This window comes from Dendroctonus ponderosae, unplaced genomic scaffold, assembly GCF_020466585.1.
Source record: "Dendroctonus ponderosae isolate FM_Combo_2020 unplaced genomic scaffold, Dpon_F_20191213v2 Dpon_F_20191213_3, whole genome shotgun sequence".
Lineage (NCBI taxonomy): Eukaryota > Metazoa > Arthropoda > Insecta > Coleoptera > Curculionidae > Dendroctonus > Dendroctonus ponderosae.
Genome location: NW_026018508.1, coordinates 12083559 through 12099852, shown reverse-complemented (window position 1 = coordinate 12099852; position 16294 = coordinate 12083559). Strand labels below are relative to the sequence as shown.

At 35.4% G+C, this 16294-nt stretch overlaps 1 protein-coding gene across 1 annotated transcript in view; it reads left to right on the top strand.

Moving 5' to 3' along the window:
• Nucleotides 1–1085: 1085 nt before the first annotated feature.
• The window catches only part of LOC109537529 (T-box transcription factor TBX20), a 48580-nt gene continuing 33371 nt past the window's right edge, over nucleotides 1086–16294 (top strand). The window contains exons 1-2 of the mRNA XM_019904308.2: nucleotides 1086–1362; nucleotides 4311–4638. Coding sequence (XP_019759867.1) covers nucleotides 1218–1362; nucleotides 4311–4638 — 473 coding nt within the window. The 5' untranslated portion in view covers nucleotides 1086–1217. The remainder of the gene's footprint in view (nucleotides 1363–4310; nucleotides 4639–16294) is intronic.

Here is a 16294-nt window from a genome sequence, read left to right as displayed (position 1 = left end):
GGAATTTTAAATAATTACGAAGCAACAGGTATTTGCGCAATGGTAATTAAGCATATTACCTTGAAAAATATTGCTGCCGTATTTCTGATATAGATTTTTGCAAATTTCTCAGTTTTTAATAACAATCAATTTCGTTTACTAGTTTTTCTGAACTCCTATAACACCGCCAGACAACACCCCCAGAGGAATGACGCCAATTTTGAAACACCCTGTATTACACAAGCGTGCCTGTACGATTGTTAAAATTATTAATCTAAATTTATTTTAAATTAAGTTCGCGATTTTAGATGACAAGCTTGCCAGTGGCGGCGTCAGGCGCTCAACATAATTTGGACATATTATGTTCAATAAATATGGGCAATAGTTAGTAAGCCGGGCAGACATTATGGCGTATTTTCTACCAGAGATGTTTCACATAATTGCTATTACACAGTCACATCAAATCAAGTCATAGACAATTGGTAGAAACGGCGCTTTCCTTCTGAATTAAGCTTCTAAATCGTGGACGAATTACGCAAATTGCAAAGCTGAAATAATGGTAAATTTCTGGGACTGTCGCACTAATTACCTACAATCATATTGACATCGCGTGCGTCATCTAGAAGCTTCAGCTGTTTGCATTTCCATGGACAGTTAGAGAGAGAGTGCCATTTAACAAGAGTGGAAATTGTAAGGTTTAGTAGCAATTTGCGTTTCGAGTGGAACGAGCGAAATTTTTATTCCAAACTTAAGTGGGTGGCAGTTTGGAAATTGAAAGCCAAGATGCTAAAATGCAAACGTAAAATGGAAACGGTTTGAATCTAATTAAACCCTTTGCAAAGGGTCACTCCCCACAAATTCTAGTTACGACATGACAATAAGCGGCCATATCTTGCCTCTGGTCACCACTAGTGAGTGGGTGGGCTACTAAAGTGATATCAAGTGGCTGTCTACATGCCGTGTCGCCACCGTTACCGCAGCCAGTTCTGATTGATAGCTACACTCTCCCAAAACGGATTCTAGACCACACACATTACCTCACTCCGCCCAGTCAATAGCTCCTCCTCTTTCTAGAACTCCTCCCCGTGCCCACACTGCTACGCTCCGCCACTCCGAGGTCCCTCAGTTGTGTAGCGGCTTTGATATCGGGAACTTTTTCACGGCTACATTGGCCTTTTGTGTATCTATCTATGGTGGAGTCAATGGTGCCATTGTGGAGTGATAGGTGATAAGGTGCAATGCCCACGGACTTAATGTTTAATAAGGGCAATAAGGGCAAAGGCCAGCGGGCCACTGACTTTTCGATTGCGGCCATTATGGCCAAAGACTCAAATGCGTCGGATACTTTTATATGTGCCGAACGAGAACATTACGGAGATGAAGGTCAGTTTATTTTCTGGATAACTTTTTCCATAATAGTACCATAATAAAGTGAACTTTTGCATGCATCAAATCATGTTTCCACTGCTTCCGTCCATTGAACACAGCTTATAAAACTCTTCCCGCTTTCCTTTAAACGCCCAGTCGCCTAAAGAATTGCGGTAAGAAGTTTGCAGGTAAGTTTGCGGAAAGTTTCATGATCTTTCTAGCTCAGAAGGAAACTAAACATTCACCTCTTATTCGTCTTTAATGGGTTCTACCGCAGCCGAAACTCAACTTTCTTCAACAACTTCCAAAACTGAGTTCTGATAATTAATGTCAATTTCGACTAAACCTCTAATTCAATTTAAAACCCCAGTTAACTCTCCTAGAAGCCCTTAAACTACAAAAAGGAATGCCTAATTAGACAATTACTTCAAATAGCAAAATTTGCAAGCATTTTCCATATTCCATCACGGCTGATGGTCACTAGGTTGGTTCTCAGAACTTCTTGGTAACTAACAAAACACTTTAGCGCTGAGTTCCTAAATATCTGGGAGGCAAAGACAAGGACTTGACAAGATAGTTAATTCTTGACCTAACGGAGTCGTTGTTATTGTTGTTGAGTTAGTGGTGAGTTGCAAGGTAGTAAATAACAACGACTCCGTTAGGTCAAGAATCAACTGCCTTGTCTTTGCCTCCCAAATATCTCGCAACTCATCGCTAAAGTGTTTCGTTAGTGGCCGGTTGCCACTGTGCGAATCTAAGGGTAGAAGCAATTTAGTGAAATTTCACCTCAATACAATTATATTTGATTCCTGTTAATAAATATACGAGTTTTTTTATACTTGCAGATAAAACGCATATTCACCACATACACCAGAAGATTTATCGTCGAATTTTCTGTGTTCTTGATATTTTCTTAAGTGTGTTTCGGATGCTGACCAAATTACGTACATAATCCAAGTGCGATGGTTCGGAATGTTATTCAGAAATTGATTATTTCAAATTTCCACGGACAAGTTGATGTAAATATAAAGCAATTATGTTTTTGTTCTACCCAAAGAGTCGGGCTCATATTTAAAAAAATACAACTTTTAAATGATTTTCGATGATTTTTATAAAGTAAAATAAAAAACTTGAAATATGGTCACTTTCACTACGGGCCACGTCATCCAAACAACTAAAAACGATTTTGTTTATTAATGGGAAAATTCTAAGAATCAATTTTTATAATATTAATGTCCTCAATTTATTCGAACTTGTATTCATCCAACTTTTGCACCTTTATTTATGTCCATTCCTTCCTATTTTTTGTTGTTCAATTTTTATTGACGCACTAACGCAAATGTTATTTAGGCAATTTTTACCTACTGAAGTTATAAAGTCGATTAACGAAATTATTAATAGAAATATTTATTTTCTCGAAGGAACTTTCATTCATATGCTGAAATATTTTGTAAAAGTCTTATAGAACTGAAGAGAAACTACCGAAAGCTGACTTCATTTTATTTGATTTAATTTGAGTGTGATTATGATGCAAAAACTTCAATTCGTTTGTAAAAGTATTAATTTTATTCAAATGTTCAACATTAAACAATTGCGCTTATGTTTATCAATAATGAGCAAATGTAATACTTTAAGTATTTCAGAAATCTTAAGTGATAAACAGTCGCTGAAATGAACCACTTTATGCCAAATGTATAGCATATTTTTGTAAGTAGTTTTTCAATCTAATGGAACATAAGTACAATTTACATATTTTACGCAAATTGGGTTGTAAAATTCAAATTAAAATTCGGCAGATTTATGGAGTTAGATAATTTAGGATTTACAAATAAAAATAGTGAAAGTTACAAATAATATAGGAGAAGTTTAATAACGGCATCAAGTAATAATAGTGACAAACTCAATTTTACACCGTAAATTTTGCGGAATCTAGGCTTCGTAACTCCAACATTTAGAAAGTTTAACATTCCTAAAAATATACCTGCCTTTGGGTTCAAATTTCAAAGCTTAACACCTCTCTTACGTTTTGATATTTTTTAAGCCAACCTTAAAAATACTGCTTTTGCCTCGTGACTTTAAGACAAATAAATTTCTTGTAATAAGATTTTTTGCGATTCGCCCAGCTATTCGTTAAAGCCAAAACGTAGTCGCTTAGTTAAATCGATATCGATTGAATTGAAGAAAATAGAAAAGGGCGCAGTTGTGCTGTTTGGTTTTAAATATGCCAATCCTAATCTCCTTTTTAAAGCACAGTAATAAAACTTTAGCAGACACTAAAAACAAGCAGACTATTTCCTTAGAAAGCGTGTAAAACTTTTGTCGGCAATTTTTACATTTTGATGGTCCGCGTGTTGATTTTTCAAGTTCTCCAGAAAATTGCTTTTTTCAAACAATTTTACAACTGCAAACAACAACTAGCGTTGAAATGAAATGACCACAACAAATGGAGTTGGAAAGCGAAAGCAATTGGCCACCCAAGCTGACAGATTTTATGCCTATTGATTGATTGATTTACTGGCCTGTATCCACGATTAGTTTCCTTCTGAATTTCGGTTTTTAAAACTTTCAGAAACGGGTGGAGGGAACTTTGGGGTGTTTAAAACTTACCAAAATGTGATATTAATTAGCAATCTTAACAATTTGGCTTAGCAGTAAATGAACATATTTCTCGCGCATTTTAACGGGTGTAATTACGGCTGAAGTTTGATTTTTATCAAATTTTAGATTCTCTTGAAAATAATCTGGTGTCGTTAAATCTGGTATTTTGAGAGGCCGATGCACTATGACTGCACGCCCCAGTTGGCAAATCTGAAACGATTTTAACTCACTTAAAGTGCCGCCAAAAAAAATTACATTTGCTCCCATTGTTTCCACACCGTGTAGTTATATTGATCATTACCCTTGATATTATATGTTCCCTGAAGTTTCCCGATAGGATTTCCTTAAAATTGTGATTGTTCTAGATTCAACATACGAAAATAAACGTGAGTATCCAGAAGACGACAATGTGGATATTGATGTGGAGGAATGTTCCGATGTGGAATCATCACGACCAACCGATATTAAAAGCCGGGAACGTTCACCGACCGAGTCCGATTGTGGATCAGAACCTGCTGATCTGGATCAGGAACCAGCCGACATTGCGCCGGTAGCATCTCCTGTGCCCAAAAAATCAAAGATTCTTTGCAACTGTGAAGAACTTCTAGCCGTCGATTGTAACTTAGAAACCAAAGAGTTGTGGGATAAATTTCACGATTTGGGCACCGAAATGATAATCACCAAGACTGGACGGTAAGTGGAAATTTCACTTTGTAAACTTGGGTTTTTTTCTTCTCGCTGAGAGCCACAGCTTTAGCCATCATGCCCATAAAGCAAATTTAAAATGGAATCAAAAAGGCTGATCGAGCTTAATAAAATAAACACTGTTCCCCCTTGAGAATTTTGGACTATTTTCGTATCGTGTTTATAACCGCGCACATCACGATAGTTGTTTTTTAATGACTCTGCGTATACGCAATAAGTAGAAGCAAAGAACAGTGATTTTTGTACGTTTTTATCGTAATAGAATCGACATTTTTCGGGATTTTCTGCACTGCCTTTTACACGTGTTTGATACATTGAAGTTATATACAAAATCCAAAAATCTGGAGTGGTTTCGTTCTTAGATATTTCAGTAAGCATTTGTAAATATATTTAAGCAAATGATTGGATCTCTAGCTAATGACTTCCTACTCAAAGCTTCGCTTTCCTTTGCCGGAATAGCGCTGAAAACGAAAAAGTGGTGATCACTTTTGGGAATGCCTGGTGCAGATGAAAGCAAAACGTTAGGAAACCGTAATTTCCATATCCAGATCCAAATAAAAATAATGTTGAATTTGGGTCATAAATCTTTCTCCATTATGAGCAAATTAACGTCACAACAATAGATTAATAACCGCATGAAAACGACTCATAACTTAATTAAGCCATTAAGGATTTAACCCAGTCAGATTCATTAAAATAATATCGTCCCTTCGGATGGGAAAGTTTAGGATTGAATTTTCCATAAATAATAACCTGGGCGGTTAATTTTCGTTATTTCGAGTGGTTGTAGCCCATTAATCGTGCTGTAGTACCATTATCGTCCCATATAGGCAAATTATGATCTCTATGCGTAAATAAATTATTAAGGGTTTTAATTAGGTAAAAGCTGGTTTGATTTACGTTAATAGGACTCAGCGTTGCCATATTCGTTCTATTATTACGCTAACAACCGATTGATATCTAAACATTTATATATGCGGGAAGGCTTGTTAGGCGAACGCCATCCACCATTTCGTAGATACAGAAATAAATGCAACTGAATGCCATTGTTATTGAATTTAATCTATTCCGATGCGATTCGGTCTTCTAAAGCTCAAATCCCACTTAATTGAAATAGCATCAAGTGCGTTTATTCCCCAATTTTTCCAGCTACGTTGTAATAGGGTTGTTGGAGCAGTTTTACTCCAGCGGTTACACTGATTTAGAAGCTTTTCCCTTCCTAATTAAGTACATCTATTTAGGGAGCGAGATTTCACTTGGAAAGCAGRGCCGGAGCTTACGTTTTARTTCGCAACGCGCAACTACCTTTAATTATATTTTGGGAAACTATTTTCAAAGTTTYCATTTATTTATCGGTGTGTTCAAAATAACAAGTGATGTTAAGGTGATTATGTATAATTTTTCAAYTTTTTTCAATGCAAAACYAGCAGCTTYGGGCAATACTTCGGGGAAAATTTTAAAATCGCTTAATGGTTAAACTTATGGCAATATTGACTGAGACGAAGGTCCCTTGAAAATTATYTAAATTTRTATTCGTGCTAATTTTTAAGTMTTGAGGTTAAATTATTAAATCGCAAGCATTTTCAAGCYAAAGAGATCCTCTCACTTCAYATCGCTAAGATAGACCGTTCTCGAGAAAAATGAGTTTCTATAAATAAATGCACCCACAACGCCTATAAAAACTAAYKTTCCTGGAAAATGGTSCATGCTAGTCMAATGGAAGAAAAGCGCCCTTTTSCTTARAAATSCTWGCGATTCACTAATTTGATTACGGAAATTTTAAKATTTTACAAATGMAAAACTTGCTTGCAATTCACGAATTTTATCTCAAAAGTTTATAAATTTACGAACCAAAAATATGATACAAAATTTACGCAGGAAACCACTCGTGTATGTGAAGCCCCTGACTAAAATCCGCTATTGTCCACGCAAAAAAAATTCTTCCCATCCCATCTGTAGCAGAATCCCAAAATTCACGCCTTTAACTCAAATTTGGAAGATTTCAACTGAATTTTAGGAAACTGCTGAATTCGTCTTCTTTTACTAAGTTTTATCTTGCTTTTCAAGACAARAAAAATGTGGCACTTATTTTATGTGGGTTTCACTGCTGATGRGTTATGAAAGAAAAAAAATTATAAAAGTTTTTCTTCTGAATTCCACCCAGTTTTGCAGCAATTTTGTCTAAAAATTTCATTATTGTGATTTTGTAAATGAACATTTTCGGTTGCGTTCTTTTAAATTTTGTATTTGTATTTGTAATTTGTATTGTGTTGTATTTTGAATTTTGTACAATATTGTTTTTTTGCGAAGTGATTTCCTTCAATATTCGTGTGAAGTTTGATCAGAAAACTCTTGATTTTAACTTTAACCTGAGAAAAGCATGAGAGCTTCACCAGCTTAATGTCGCTGTAATTAACTGTTTGAAAAGTGATGTAGTTTCTCACATCATGTCTACTTCAATTTTTTCAATTCTGATAAGAAAGCATGAAGTTTAAATCATCTTCGAGAATCTTGAACTTTCAATAGAAACACTCGCTGTTTTTCTTTGCTGCAAGCTGCTCTTTGCTTAACCAAGGCGCACATTTTCAGAATATGTTATCCGGCGTCCAGTCCGCTCCTGCTCCACCATTTGTGGGACATTTTCCAGTATATCTAAAGCTCAGATGCTCTAATGCTTTCTCCTGGATTTATCCAGTTCAGTTCATTGATTTTCCCCCTTCTAAAGCCGCACCAAATTGCCTTTAGCGTGCCCTTCCGGTTTCTCCACCAGCTCTCTTGCCTTTTCTTGGACAGATATTTATGGTCAAGGTGAATACCGAGACGAATAAGGCTAATTTCATTCAATTAAATCTATTTGTGTGACCAGCTGCCTTGACTGTTGTGTGCAAAATCCGTTTTATCGGTTCTTGACACCAGAAGAACCCTCTTGGTTGTGTCAAATTGTTCATTCTGGTTTTGCACCTTGAAGATTTAAGAGCAAATGTAAAAAATCAGCAATGTTTCTGCTTGAAACGGTTTGTTTTCTCCAGAACCAGCAACTAAAAGAAAATTTGTTGTGTCAAAATTTCGATTAGGTTTCGCACCTTGAAGATTTTAGCGCAAATGTAAAAATCATCAATTTTCCTGCTTCAAACAGTTTGCTTCCTCCAGATAGAGTAGCTAAAAGAAATTTGGCAAATCGACTTCAAAGCAATAAAAATGTATTCCCAGAATAAAGAAACACCATAACACTTAATCAAATTGTAACCGCACGTAGCGAATCTCCCAATTGATTTGCAACGTGGATTGGGGGCGACTCGAATAACCGAACGGAGGGTGTGAAAATCGCCCTGAAATTGCGCATATCAAATATGCATTATGTTCCATGTATACAATCAATAATTACCGGTTAAATCCGAAATCGAGATGTAACTAAAGCGGCAGGACGAAGGGTGAATGTTGACTTCCCTCTTATTTCCCATGTTACATCCCCCAATTGTTATCCAATCTAATTTGGGGTTTTATTGCCTTCCTTCCAGATCGGGCAAGGGGCGTTCGAGTGATTTTCGGGATTTTTCCTAATCATTGCCGGTGATTTATTTAGTAGTCTTTGATTGATTTGGATGAACTAAATTATTTGCAAGATTAAATGCTGTAAATTGATTCATACCCAGCAACCAGAGAAAAATCAAATCAACTGTTCAGGGGAAATAAAATAAAAAATGGTTTATTCTGCCCTAGTTGATAATACTTAAAGACTGTTGGGTTTCAAAGTCACATGGTTTTTTTCAGCTTTTGGAAGCACAAGACAATTTTGCAAACTGCTCTATTTCCTCATAATTTTTGTCAGCAGGAAATCTGCCTATTTTCTGCAATTGCTGGCCAAACTACGGAAAAGCGCTTAAAAACTAACTAACTATTTAATTTAAATATTCAACATTCAACGGTTTTTTTGAGTAGCAGGCTACAGATCACTTCAGCGCCTCATAAATCGCAAATTTTTGAAAATATTCTTCCTACTTTTAACCAAGCATCCAGCTTTAAAGAACGACTGCTCCTTACACTGAAATTCAAAAACAAACTCGAAATGTAACAAATTTTTCACTGTGTGCTTTAGATTTTTCCACAAAATCATCTCGAATTATTTAAGCTCCATGTAAACTAGCATAAAAGCCACAACACCTGCATGAGTATCATTAAATTTCGGTAGATGCTAATCTGACCCACGTCATATATCATAAGCATAACACTTGTGTTGGCCTTTTTTCCAACTCTTTATAGACCAGGGGCCAAATGTTAGCTTTTAGTCAATCGATGCGGAAGAAACTGTTGGCTCGAATTGCCTTCTAACATCTATTAGAGCTTTGAAGAAATGTTTGATGTGGCTGAAAGATTTTTTGTAAGAAGTTGCTTCGTTTAATGAGGCTGAAGAACTGGAAGAATCGAGATTAGATCAGACCAAGGAGTCGAACGAAAATTATTCAGAAGACTAAGAAAACGTATTGAAATAGTTGTTTATAATCCAAGCACTGTTTTGAAATTTGATACAGTTTGTACTTTAAAATTAAAAATTAAAATTAGGAATAGAGTTTGTGTTTGAAAGCAAAAGCTTGAGGGCTAGCAAATTACCACCAGCTGAGATTTTTAGGAAGTTGTACTTTATTTCCATTTTGATAAAATAATTGAGGGAAAAGAAAACTGTTTTATCTATACAAAGAGATTTTGTATAGACACTTTTGTGAGTCTTTTAATTGAGAACGAAAATTTTTTATCTACAGATTAAAAATGAATCGTTTGATCCTATAGAAAGTTGATTATTTGAAGGGTTTTTAACTTTCCAGCCCATAAACCAAAAAGGCTCGTTTGTGAACAGCATTTTTGACATACCGGATATTTTACGTCCCGAACAAAAGGTATCCAGTTGCACAATGACTATCGCATCAGGACAATATAATAATATAATATATAATCGTGTAAGGGCAATATTTCAAAACTCAGTAGCGACAGAATGTGTGGGTTTGCTGATTATAGTTGAAATGTAAATAAATGGAACTAGAATGGGAGGACAGATGTAAGAAGAGGACAATAGTGGTAACGAAGTGGCACCACAATATCATACAATTCAACGAGCTTTATTCACTGTTGTTCATTGTGATTTTGCGTTTTCTTTCGTTTTTTTATTTTGTTTTCCAATGCCTGAACTGATTCCATTATTATATTATGCAGCGTTTCGAGAACCTAATGGGAGCAAGCAGGAATACATTGTGAGTTGTGTCAACACGTTGAATTAAAATCAACCTCAAAATTTAAATTTCTAAGATTTTTCTGTACCTTTTGTCCTAAGCGCTTTTACAACGACTCGTAAAGCATGTTGAAATGATCTGTTTTGCTTAACGTGGGTTTTGGTATATTTTTCCACATAACTTTCACTGTACAGTTGCGGAATGTGTTGAGAGATACCTGGAATTTTTACTGAAAATATTTCGGGAGTTTTCTCTGATTTGTTTGTGCCCACATAAGCAAATGGTTAACTGAGATTTCTTTTATGTTGTGCTGCTCATGGCTTTATCGCTCATAACATGATTTAGTTATTATTACAGCTTTTGTTGGGAATAAGCATAATAATTGGCCAAATTGGCTAAAAAATTGAAAATTACTGATAATTCTGGAACACGTCTGTTTTTTGCGAAGATTCTGGATGCCAAAGTGGTTTTTTGAAGTTAACGCAACTTTTTAATGCAACTCAACAGTGGAAGCATCGCTTTACAGCTTTTTCGTTTGAGAATGGAACAGATCTCGAAAGTAATACGAAATATTATTTTAATATTTTTATTTATTACAAGAAACTCCGTATTAATTCAGCAAAATGTTGTCCTTGGACTACAAACTTTACAAAATACCAGTTACGGGCTACAATTTAAATATGGACTTTTGCAAAAGTCTTCAATATTTGTGTTTGTTGCTTTGATATTAATCAAAGCGTTAGTAACTTGCATATTTATCATCTTGTATACAATCAGCTATTAGAAGAGATAAAAAAACATACAACAGAAAGAAAAAATCTGAAAAGAATGAAAGAAAAGTTATGTTGTTAAATTATTTATCTTCTCTTGACTCCTACATACTCTTTAGGAAAAAAGTTGAATAGCTTTGTATACAGATAGTCCGCAAATTATTCCCAGAAAAACCAGAGAGTAATTCAACTTGAAAAATCCACGTCTCCAGTTTAGATGGCATTTTGCGGAAATATGGTAACCAACGGGGCGGCAAGTTTTTAAATTGAAATCGTTAAAATAATTTTTATTAAATTTTGTCTTTGCTTGTTTTTACCATTTTGCGTCGACCTTCTCAAACTAGAACTTGTGCTTCTAAAAACTCAACCTTTTTCGAGCAAAAATCTTTCAAAAATTCTTTGCAGTGTAACAGCAGGCCATTTCCATGATGCATAGAAATTTTCAAAAAGAATCTGACGCCTCAGAATCGAATAAAATGAATTCGAATTACTCAAATTTCTATTTTTTTTTTGATTTGCGACGCTGGGGTCGTGAAGCATTTTCTCCAAGAAGGATTTTATAGTCTCATCTATAGAAGACCGGGAAAATTTGGCTTTTTCAAGGCAAACCTCTTTCATCGTCTGAGATGAACCAGACCAGAAGCAGCTGGAGTTTGAATAGTAAATTCCGTTGATAACAACAGATTATGATTCACTATACATACATAATGAGGCGACATTCACACTCGATCGTTGAACCGAAATTTCATAGTAATTTTTCTGGAAATGCATAGGCAGACGGCATCGGAGATCACTTGGTTTGACCATGCCTCATGTTACCAACTCTCAATATAAAGATATTCTGAAGAAATATGTTTATTTCCTTCTTTTGAAGTTCTTTTGAAAGAGAACAATTTCACCTTAGGAATTTCATGTGGCTACATTTGAAGGAAAGATGTTTGGAAAAGATTGTACAGTGGCCTCCCAGGTCACCCGATTCAAACCCGATTGATTTTTCTTTGAGGCTTAAGACTTTACCGGACTATTATCAAAAAAGAAATCGTTAACAGTTGAGCCCAAAGTTTATGCAATGCGTTGTAACTTCTTTCGACGGATTAAACTACACATATAAAAACGATCCTACTTCGATGTTTCCTGATCGGAAACTTGTAAGTGAATTATTCAATTAGTTATCATTTCTGAAAAATCCGACGTGCTGATTCTTACATGATGATAATGCAACGTGAAATGTGTCCACATTCGACACGAACAGAAGCGCGAACACGACACAAATCGATTTTTCATTTATTCATCGCGTTTTTTACGAAAAAATTAAATTAAGCCGCCCCACCTACATTTTGATATATTCGTGAAAACAATTACTGCCATTACCACTGCGGCGTTTAAGTGTAAACATAAACTTAGGTTCGGCATTCAACATTCAACAAATGTCGCCCGTTGTTAATGATCGTTTTGCATGTTGAACGACAGAGTCGTCGATAGTGTGGGCTCGTTTCCATCATGGATAAAAAATTATGGGCGCATCCTGTTCAGATCTCCATGTTTTTTTGTTGTTGTTGCGACTCCCATTTATTATCAACCGAACATTGTGTTTTTGTTAACACCTCCACTGAACACAGAAGCTACTCGGAAACCCATTATGCTACTTAGGACTGGAAAAAAACCAATAATTACAGTTTTCGCTTTATACTTCACACACACAAACACATCGGTTGAAAGTTTCGTTGTAGACTTTTGATTACGGTCATTTTCACTTATATTTTGGTGGCTTTTTAGGCGTTTTTAATTTGCCCCAGGTGGCGTTCGTGACAAGGGTGCGTTTCTAGTTTCGAACATTTCACCAGCAGTAAGGTTTTTTTATAGGGTCTCACCAACCGGAATGGATTTCAGATGCTGGCTAAAGTAGCTGATGTTTATTTAGGGATTGTTGTTTTTTGCACACTTTGTTAAGATTGTTTTTTGCTTTTTAAATTTTTCCGAATAAATCTGCTGGAAATAGGAAATTATCTATGTAGACAAAATGTATAGAAAAATGTGTCCTTACAAAGAAGCATATGAAGAATGTTTCATTGTTATTTTTTTTACATATTTATAAAAAGTGGAGTATTCAACAAAAAAGAACAAGAAGTGGTGTGGCTTCCCATTGACAAGTCGAATGAGTTGTTGGTATAACTAACGATTTAAAGGTATATTTTGTTAATTGCTACGCTTTCATTTGGGATTCCGAGGAAATTGCAAATAATGATTAGCATTCCTGAGTTCGAGAGACAAAATTTGACGAGGCGATTGGCACAGCGTTTCTTAATAAAATTCTATTAAATATCTGCAAACCGAAAAAATATAAATAACAAATGAGGTAAAATATTGAGGAATAGTAGCAACAGAAACGTAAAATCAAAAATGTGAAAATAGCAACTATCAGCATAAGTTCCTGGCAAACATATTATTGCAATTCTCTGTTAATTTCGTTCAATTGCAGCAATTTCCAGAAAAATAGCTTTACAAATAGCACTGTTTTGTGCCATTTTGCAGCTAAAATTACAATTTTCTACTCGATCTTTAAGGGTGTTACTTTGAACCCAACTAATGCGTGATATATTTTTTAAACTTTTGGTTTAAAAGTCTAGAATAAAACTGTCCTGCTAGAAGATTCTCCTTTAAAGTAGAGAAAGTATTTTCATTTATAAACCTGACACTTTACTTTGAAACATTAATGCGTAAAGCAGTTTTTTGTTTTACGGATTGCCAGAGCACCCAGGCAGTTTTACCTTAAAACTCTTGTGGAAAAATTGTAAATCGGAAAAAACCTGCTAGACATCAGATTAAGAAAAGCTGAAATAATCGGAAATAATGAAATCTTCGTCTAATCAGAATTTTGCTGAATTAAAAACATACCAGTTATTGAGGTGACCACAGGTTCAATATAATTTCTAGTAATGTTCAAAATATACTCCGAAAAGAGGAAACATTTTTCACAAAGTTTTGCCTCAAAATAAATGAGTTTTATAATACAGAAGATTAAATTCTTTAAAAGAAAGTTAATTTATCAGAATTTTAATTGAAATCACTATAAAAATTGCTGCTAAAATCATCCACTCAAACTCAAGTAAATTTAATTATTTTTATTTTCATTCTAAATTTTACTAGAACATTCATGTTGGGAGTGATTTTATGTTCAGATTTAATCAGAAACTTTAAAATTCAAATTAACGAATTTGTTTTCTCTAAAGTGTATTAATTATTAGTGGTTTTCTAAAAAAAACAAAGTGGAGGAAACCGAGTCAAGGAGGAAAAAAATGGTGATAAAATTTGCGCTCAGATGTAATTTGAGAATTGGAAAAAGAAAGAGAAACTTATAAAAACTTCCCAATCCATTGCTGTGAATATATTTTTTAAGTTGATCTCTAATCTTACGGACTCTGGGTACGGTTCTGCTTATGTTATGTTCTTTAATCTTCGGCCTATTTAAAAAATTCACAGTTTTCACAATTAAACCACTTACAATTTTTTCCATACATTAAAAATATTACGCTGATATTCCGTTAAAATAATATTTTAGAACATTTACGGAAATAACCCTATAGTTGAACAGCTTTTATTATCCCAATGACGAAGGTTTCGTGACCACAAGATTCTTCAAGTTAGTCTTATAAAGATTTCTTCTACGATCCGTTCTTCAGTGACTCTCACCGGTTTGGCATCTTTTCAGTGACCCTTTTCGGTTTTGACATCATCTCATAAGTATCACATGCTTATCAACAGCGTTCAAGGTTACCTAGATCTAACCTTCGCGTGTTGATTTCTAAGAATTCTTGTCTCTAAGAATTTTGAAAATCTTTAAGGTTTTCGGGTACCGTAAAAAAATACCGTATTTCTATTCTCCGAAAAACTTTTGAAGTCAACTTCAGTGACGGCTCTCAGGTTGAGGTTCCTCACTTGAATGATGAACCTTCAGGTTGTTCCTTGAGCTTGGAATGTTTTGTCTGGGTGGGTCTTATTCAGCCTTGGATGTGACAGAGCCCACTTCTAATAGAGAACGCAACTGAATCCTTTCTTATTCAAGTAACCCGAAAGTTACAACTCAAATTAAAGTAACATCTGATGCTTCTTGTAATGATAAAACCGTAACATTTTTTCCAAGCGCCCAACGAGCACCATTTACAAAAAGGTATCAGTCCATTTGACCATTTAAACGGGTCATTTATAAGAGATGAACAGATAGGGCTTCGGAACACGGTACGTTATTTGTCAAAAGCATTTCCCTGTATGATATATGTCTGATATCTGAAAATTACCAGATATAATGCGATGATAGCGATTTATCTTCGTTGCCATCTGAAAGACGGAAACCTAACCGAGTTACGGTTACGTGAAGCCGGAAGAACTCGCTGTTCTAGCTTGGGCCTTCACTGAATTATATCGTTATAATAGACATGGACGGTTTACGGTTTTAATGGCTTCATATAATTTACTATTCTCATTGGTGCCTAAATATTGCCCATGGGCCAAATTAGGCTTAACTACGTAAAAACTTCATTAATTCTCGGCGACATTAAATCGCCGTTAGGTTGTGCAACAAAAATGTAATCAATCAGGTTTGCGGCGATAAGACACTTCAATTAATCTCCCATATATTCACTAAACACAACTAAGGGAGGTTTACGTACAAAAACGCGACTCCCGATAACTTTATCGGAACGTTATATGCATTTCTTGTAATGCCTTTGCAGGCAGCACCTGTAACGACTGATACACTTTCGTATAAACACACGGCTCCGGAGCACCGTAAATCTACCACGAAGATTTTCGAATCTGATATGACACTAAATTGCATTTTAATAGGTTTTTTCAATGGCGATGCCATGTCACATGTTTAGGACGGATTTCCAAGGCATTATTAAGTCATTTGTTGGTGTGTTTTGAAAATTGAGGACTTTCAAATCGTTGTAGGGTTTTGGGAGCGATCAGCCACTGAAGGAGCGAAAAGGAACAAACAAATGGTTCTTTGAGGGTTTGAATGTTTAAGGATTATCCAGTTTGGGTTTTAAAAGGTTTTTCCAACAGGGACTTTAGCAAACGGGTGGATCATGGAGTAACTTAATTGAAGCTTGATGAAGTGGGTTTGGCTGGTTTTTTGTAATAATATTAACATTAGTAATTATGCGAGATCAGGGGTGCATCCAGCTTTAAAGTCAGGGGGGGGGGTTATGTAGAAAAATTAGTCTTCTGTTATCTATGAAATTACAAAAATGATCGTCGTTTTGTGCAAGGGTGGCGCAAGATTATTGCAAAATTTCATGTTTTCCGTCCCGTTCTGCATGTTTCTCGGAAGCAAAATGAACGCTCGTTTTTGCATCATTCCAGAGATAACTAAATGACCTTTATTCGAAGTTTCTGAAGAACTATTCGAGCCACATAACTCGTTCGGGCATCGTTGGATAGAGAAATGAAAAGTCTGTTCAGTCGTAACAACGTTAGTGGGGAAATTCGAGTAGTTTTGACCCAGAAAGCGAAATTTGAATATCAGACACATAAGTGCAAGATTATGCCAAAATTTCATGTTTTCCGTCCCGTTTTGCATGTTTCTCGGAAGCAAACTGAGCAAGAACGCTCGTTTTTACATCATTCCAGAGATAACTAAATGGCCTTTAT